General features: G+C 52.5%; 1 protein-coding gene across 5 annotated transcripts in view; it reads right to left on the reverse strand.

Annotated features, from left to right (window-relative positions):
- Window positions 1-6506, reverse strand: part of PXN (paxillin) — a 47218-nt gene extending 40712 nt beyond the window's left edge. For all 5 annotated transcript variants that reach the window (XM_063083416.1, XM_063083389.1, XM_063083380.1 and 2 more), the window contains exon 1: window positions 6354-6506. In XM_063083416.1, coding sequence (XP_062939486.1) covers window positions 6354-6366 — 13 coding nt within the window. In that variant the 5' untranslated portion in view covers window positions 6367-6506. The remainder of the gene's footprint in view (window positions 1-6353) is intronic.
- Between the last annotated feature and the right edge of the window lie 549 nt (window positions 6507-7055).

Consider the following 7055-nt stretch of genomic DNA (forward strand, 5'->3'; position numbering starts at 1 on the left):
TCCCCAAAACAGATGAGAGGCTCAAGTGACCCAGCTTTGACTTAGCACAAACTAGACAAGACAGACCTAGGGAGCAGGAATTCCAAGAGAGGGAGCCTGAAGGCTGGGCCAGATCTGAGAGCTGTGCTCTAAGAGCCAGGGGCCACTCCGGCCCACGCTACCCTCAGGCTAATGGTGTTCCTCTGACCACAGATAAGAGGTTCGTGATGTGAAGCAAAAGGCATCTCCCCTCCTCCCCGCAGGGCTCAAGCTGCCTGGAGCAGTTCCCCACATTTTGTATTTGGGGTTTTTTTTGTTTTTGGGGGGGTGACTGACCGGTACAGGTATTATCAGACTGTGCTCTAACCAATTGAGCTAACCGGCCAGCCCCAGTTCCCTACATTTTGTAAAGCCTTGCTCCACATCCCACCAGCCAGACAACCCCTCCCAAACTCCAACCAGAGCTCAACATCTCATTGCCCCCACCCTAGTCTGATTAATGTCACCAGGCTCAAAATAACTCCTGAGGCTGCTTCCACATCTATGGAAGTTCACTGTCTCTGGCCCTGTCTTTTTTCAGCACAGGTCACAGCACTGTTAGCTCCCCTCCCCAGCCTGCAGTCAGTGGTCACTGTCACTCGAGGCTGCCCGGCTCCTGTCTCTGCTCACCCAGTCTTTCCACCACCTGCACAGACACAGGAGGCAGACAGTCACTCAGGCCAAGCATAGGCAGATTCAGGCCAGCAACCCTGGCCCATGGTGGAAAAGCAGGGTTTTCTTACTTTTCTTCCAAGGTTTTTTTTTTTTTTTTTTTTTGGCAGCTGGCCGGTATAGGGATCTGAACCCTTGACCTTGGTGTTATCAACACCACGCTCTAACCAACTGAGTTCTTTCCAACTTTTTATCATGAAAATGTCTGAGCATACAGACAAGCTGAAAGACTATTACAAAGAACACACATGTACCCTCCACCTAGATTCAATGGTTGTTAACATTTTGACATTTTGTGTAAATGCATGGCATTTAAGCACTTTCTCTCCCCCCGACCCCGACCCCCATCCTTCTATACACAAGAGGTCTTCAGAGTTCATGGAAAGATTCATTTTATCTTTTAATTCTATTTTCCACAAACTTCTTGATGCACCCTCATACATATGCGTGTCTGTGTACATAGCCTTTTTTACTATATCACTTAAAACTAAGCTGCATCCCCACACCGGTTAGCCACCAAAAATAAAATAAAATAAAATAAAAATAAGTTGCAGACATCATGACACTTCACACTGAAATACTTTAGCATGCACCTACCAATAACAATATTCTCCCATAAAACCATAATACCACAATCACACAAGAAATAAGCATTAAAAAGCCATCTTTAAGGGAAGACATGGCCAGCAGGGCTCTGCCAGGCCTGGCCAACCACACGTTCTGCCTGCCACTGGCCCTGGGAGAGGAGGAGAGGCCAGCCCTGGGCCCCAGTGCTTAGGCAATCAGCAGTTGGAAGATTTATCAGAATGTGAATGTACACTCGAGGCCAGATGTGAGACTCCCAATAAGACCTGAACTGCAAAAGGCAGAGTGGACCCTATGAGGCTGTGAGCAGAGGCTCGGGGCCTATCCCTGCTGAGGAAACAACCCCTGAATGCCCATTTTAATTGATTGTTTTGACAACATTTCTGAGAAAACTCAGCTTCCTAATTCTTTCTCTCCCTCTCACAGGATATCTTCAATTCTCCACTTTAAAGTTTCCAACAACTCTCTCCCCTGGAAATGGGATCGCTCCAAATGGCAGCAACGGTCATACGCATGAACAAAAACAAGGAGCATGTTTGGGTGGGGTGGGGATGGAGCACAGGAAGGCTTCTGATTCCCAACCAGAAGAGGTGGGAGAGGGACCTCAGAGGACCCATGCAGCTGTCCATAAGCTAGGCAACTAAGATCAGATCCAGTATCGTGAACGGAAGTGTAAAGAATGAATAGCTACTAATCCAACTGTAGTCAGACTACCTGGCTTCAAATCCTACCCCTGCCACTCACTAGTTGTAGAACTTGAGCAAGTGGGCTCACCCTCTCTGTGCCTCAGTCTCCTCATCTGTAAAATGGGTAGTAGTAATTCTACTACTACTACTAATAATAATAATTAATAGAACTTGCCTCATATGGCCAATATGATTCAGTGAAATGATGCATGCAAGGTGTCCAGCACCGTGCCTGCACACAATAAGTGCACAATAAATATTATGGGAAAGACTTTTGTAAACACTGTAAAAAAAAGAAGTGTTCCACAGATGTTTGTTATTATTAATGAAGGCACTAAGACCAGGACAACCCTGAGAAAGGCTGAAATAAAATTGGGAGGAAGTTTTTTCAACATCTCTGGCCTCGTAATAGGATAAAGGCCCAAGAGAAGCTTCAGAGGGCCAGACACTCCATGAGCAATGACTAAACGGGGGGAGAAGGCTGCTCAGATCCTCAGCAGTAAGTGTGGCCTCCCATTGGCCCCTCCAGCCAAGGGCCTACCCAGCTTCTCCAATGCATGGCCATCACTAGGGAAGCTAGTGAAAAAAGGACCACTGAGCTGTTCCCTCAGAAGATCTCGAACCCATACTGATGGGGCTATGGCCTCCAGCAGCCCAAGCCTTTCCACACTGAGCTGTGACCCCTGCAGCAGACAGCTTAGCATATCAGAAAAGGCACCTGCTTGAAAATCAAACACACCAGGGTTTGAATCTCAACAGAAGGTTTGGTGGTGACGAAGAGCCCACTATGAGGGCACCATTATTCCACAGGCAAATGCTGCCTCTGCCACAGGTCCAGCAGCTGGGTGCCCTGACCCTGGCCTAACACACAGAGGCACCACAGACAGGCAAGCCCAAAGTCCAGACTTGCCATGGAAACAGGGAGGCTCCATAGCTCGGAATGCCCCAGGCAACTCCCCTACCCCCCTAGAATTCCCCTCAAGGACAATGAGGCACTGTTTTCCAAAGGGTCAAGACTGCTGAAGAGCTGAAAGAAGACATGTCCAGATTCCAGCAACAACTGGGCACTGCCAACAGCTGGCTGTTGCCCCTCCTAGATAATGGGAAGGGAAAACTATCAAGTCCTGCACTGGACCCACCCTTTGCCAACAGGCCATTTCCTGGGGATGGCTCCTCAGGCAGAAATTTTTAAAGGTAACTATCAATTACTCAGCAGGCTCATGGCTCATCCCTCTGGTTAGTCACCAGCACCTACTACCTTATTATGATTAAGATGACCAGATCTGGAATTGGAGCAGTCTGGGTTCAAATCCCAGCTCCACCACTGAACTTCCCTAAACTCACATTTCCGCATCTGTGAAGCAGAGATAAAACGCTTGGTTGTGACAATATTGGTAAAGCACTGAGCACAGTGCCTGTCTCCCATCAAACACACACGATCATTGTTAGACCACAGTGTGGTCAAAGGCCCCCCCCGCCCCAAGTACGCTAAGAACATGAACAGGGGAGAACGAGAATTTGGGTCAGAAAATATAATCAGAGTACATCTCAGTGTTGTGGTAACTCTGTCCAGGAAACTCCAGCCAGAACTCAAACAGAACGAACTCCTGGCCAAACCAGCATCTAAACAGTAATGAGAAAAGCCACCAAACAGCCACCCTACAGCACAAAGTGGAAAAACACACAGAGAAGGGCAGGACACGCTGTGTTTTTGTTTCTCTGCCCAAAGAGTTATAAATTTGTAACTTATTAAACAGCACATGGTGAACCTGTCACTGGCAGCTATAGGGAGGGGAAGAGTTCCCCAATTTTTTTTTAGACCAAAAAAGAGAGTCACCAAGGAAGCTCTGCCCCCTCTGGCCTTGCTTCAAGACAGATCGTAAACTCTCCCCTGTGTTAGGGACCAGAAGGCTCACAGCTAAGAGTACTCTCAGGAGAAAAATAAAAACAAGAGGCCTGGCCTTTGTGTCCACCCTAACTAAGGAAAACAGCTGACGGGCAGTTTGCTGAGCAGCCATCCAGACAGCTGACGGCCCAGTGCAGAGGCAAATTCCTCTCCCCTCCTGCACACCCCATTCTTCCCACCCCAGGCTCTGGCCAACCAGGCGTGGCTGGCCCCCTGGGAGCTCAGACCAAGGGAGTCAGGAAGCCCTGACCCAAGCAACTGGGAGCCTATGGTGGAAGGCAACGGAAATTACAGGTGGCAGTCATCACCCTGCTGCGATCCCTCCTCCAAGCTCCTGCTTGCCCCCTCCCCAGGAAAAAAGCCCTCTTGGTACACAAGAGTTGAAGATCTAGGAGGTAGGGACTGGGCTTCCAGTCACGGTTTTGTCATTTCATGCCTGGGCAGCCTTGGGCAAGAGAATCAACCGCTCTTAGTCTCAGTTTTCTCAATTTGTAAAAGGCATATAGTCATGACAGCAGTGGCCTTAAGAGGAATCTTATAAAAGGGTTGTCATGAGGATGGGATAAATAGAGGTATGGGGACATACGCCATAAACAGCAAATTTAAATTTCTATAATCCCCTCTGCCAGGACACTCTCTTTCCTTTCAGAGACTAACTCAGTTTCCTGGCCCTAAATGGAAGATTGTCAGAAGACAGGAATTCTGGACTTCGACTGCAAACTCTACAAAGACTTTCTCAGTCCTTCAAACAGGATGGGGACTGTCCAGAAGCAACAGAACCACAGCAGCATTTTAGAAACTGTAACTGTTTCCCAGTTCCCACTGAGAAAGCACTGAGACTTTCAGATCCTGATTCAAAGAACACCCCCCAGCCTCCTTTCAGCTTAGATATTTTTATGTGAAAAAAATACCTGCCTGGCAGCCATGCCAAACTTGAGTGCATTGGAAAAATAGGTGCCAAACCTGACCCAAAGGCATAACTATGCTTGGCAGCCATCACACTGCAAAACAGGCAGGACCCCACACCACCCCCAGCTCCAGGATCTCTCAGGGGCACCCTGATCTTAAAAGGAAGCTGCTGAGAAGCAGTCAAGTCCAGTGCCTACAAATAGCCAGTCTTAACTTAGCGTCCTGTGCTGCTTGGGAGAGGTCCATCAGTCCTGTCTGATGAATCTACTCCTCAGAGTCTGGGGCAGAGAATGGATGCATCAGTGGTCACACAAGCCACCCACAGCCCCAAAACGGAAGACAAGGCTCCTACAGAAAAGAAACTTTTCCCCCCTCCTCACCTCCCCAACCCAGGGCCCTCCAGCTACAGCATGAAGGGGAAAGAGAGACAGAGAATCTTCCCACTCCGGGGCCCACGCCACTCGTGGCATTCCTAGAACCCCGGCATAACTCCCCTGGGTTTAGAGTCTGCTTCCAAGAAATACTTTTTTCCCCCTGCCCTAACACCAGATCAAGACTGAACTGAGAAGAGTAATCTTGGGGCTCCAATAACACGAAAACAGTAAAACTCTGTTCTGGGTATCTGGTGCTCTTTACCTGTGTGACTTCCAGTAGTGCCTGATGCTGGGGGCGGGGGTCCCTGACAGCCAGGACAAGTCCAGAGATGGCCATACCTTGGGGCCACTTGGCACCTCATTCCCCTGGCATTTCACCAGGGTCTAGGAGTGGGGGGAAATCATGACTCCCCAACTTACCTTTCTAGGTTTAGACAGGAAGGGGGAGGGGCTGGTGTATAAAGTGGGGAGAGCAGTCAGGGAAACGGAGTGACCCGTGCATGAAAGAGAGTGACCAGACCTGAAGTGGGGGGTAGCGGGGCAGACTAAGAAACTTGTCTTTGAAATGGGGGTGTGGTCGTCGGAAGCTCATTTCTAGCTCTTGAATCCGAATCCGACTTGTCGGCTCCGAGGGGCTCTCCCTGAAGTGGGGGTGCCTGTGAAGTGGGGGGCGGCCCTGGAGGGGGTGGGAGCACGCCCCTGAAATGAGGGACCAGCCCCTGAGATTAGGCAGCTGCTCCCCGAGTAGGGCGGTCCATCTGTAAGGTGGGGGTGGGGAGCGGTCTGTGAAGTGAGGGTCGCATAGCAGAGGTGGTCTGGTCCAGGAAGTGGGGGTCCCGTCGGCCTCAAGGTGGGTCCCTGATGGGCGAGTTGGTCCCTGGGACTGGTCTGGGAGATGGGGGTGGGTCCCGAGGTCGGGTGTCCAGAGGTGGAGCGGGAGATGGGGGTGGGTCCCGAGGTCGGGTGTCCAGAGGTGGAGCCGTCCCCAGGCGGGGGGTGGCTGCTGTGAGGACAGAGGCGGGCCAGCTTGGCCGGTGACTCAGGCCCAGCACGGAATCCCGGCTCCGCGGAGCCCCAACCGGCAGGGACAGGACCCGGGGCCGCCCGCGGTGGGATCCCGGGGCCCCAGCCGCTCGCTTGCGGCCCGCCGGCCCGGGGAGCGTGCCCCTCGCCGCATCTTCCCTCGGCCTCCCGTTCACTCACCGAGGTCGTCCATGGCGAGGCTGCGGGCGCCGGGAGCCGGCTTGGCGTCGTGCTCGCTGCCAGTCCCCGGGCTGCTCCTCAGCCTCGCAACTTTTCCGCTGCGAGCCTCCGGCCGGAACGGAACGGAACGCGCCGCCGCCGCCGCGCGCGCCCGCGCCCGCCGCGTGCCCCGCCCCCGACCACCCCCGCGAGCACGCGCGCCCCGCCCCCACGAGCATGCAGGCCCCGCCCCCGCCGCCTGTCTAGTCTGAGCGGTGGGCGCCGCTGGGCGAGGCGGTGGCGCCCCCTCGCGGCCGAGCGGGCAGGGAGAGGCTTCCGGGCCTTCAGTCTTTCTGTCCCTCTCAAAGTCACACTCACCTGACCCTCTGGCTGAGAAATTCGTCCACAGTCTGACTTGCGTCTGTCCACTCATCAGTCACTCGGTCATCACGTGCCTGTCCACGGTAGAGTCAGATTTGTTCCCCTGTCAGTCTACGGCCATACCACCCTGAACGCACCTGATCTGGTCTGATCTTAGAAGCTAAGCAGGGTCGGGCTTGGATGGTACTTGGATGGGAGTTTTGTCCATCTGTCTGTCTCCCAGTAGGTCACGTCCCAGGAAGACCCTAAATCAGTAACAGGCAAGGCCGCGAGCCTTTCTGGACCGATGGCAGTGCAGCTCTCAGCCCAGCCTTTGGAGACCAGATTCAATACTTCTAAGGT

This window comes from Cynocephalus volans, chromosome 2 (assembly GCF_027409185.1).
Source record: "Cynocephalus volans isolate mCynVol1 chromosome 2, mCynVol1.pri, whole genome shotgun sequence".
In the NCBI taxonomy this organism is placed as follows: domain Eukaryota; kingdom Metazoa; phylum Chordata; class Mammalia; order Dermoptera; family Cynocephalidae; genus Cynocephalus; species Cynocephalus volans.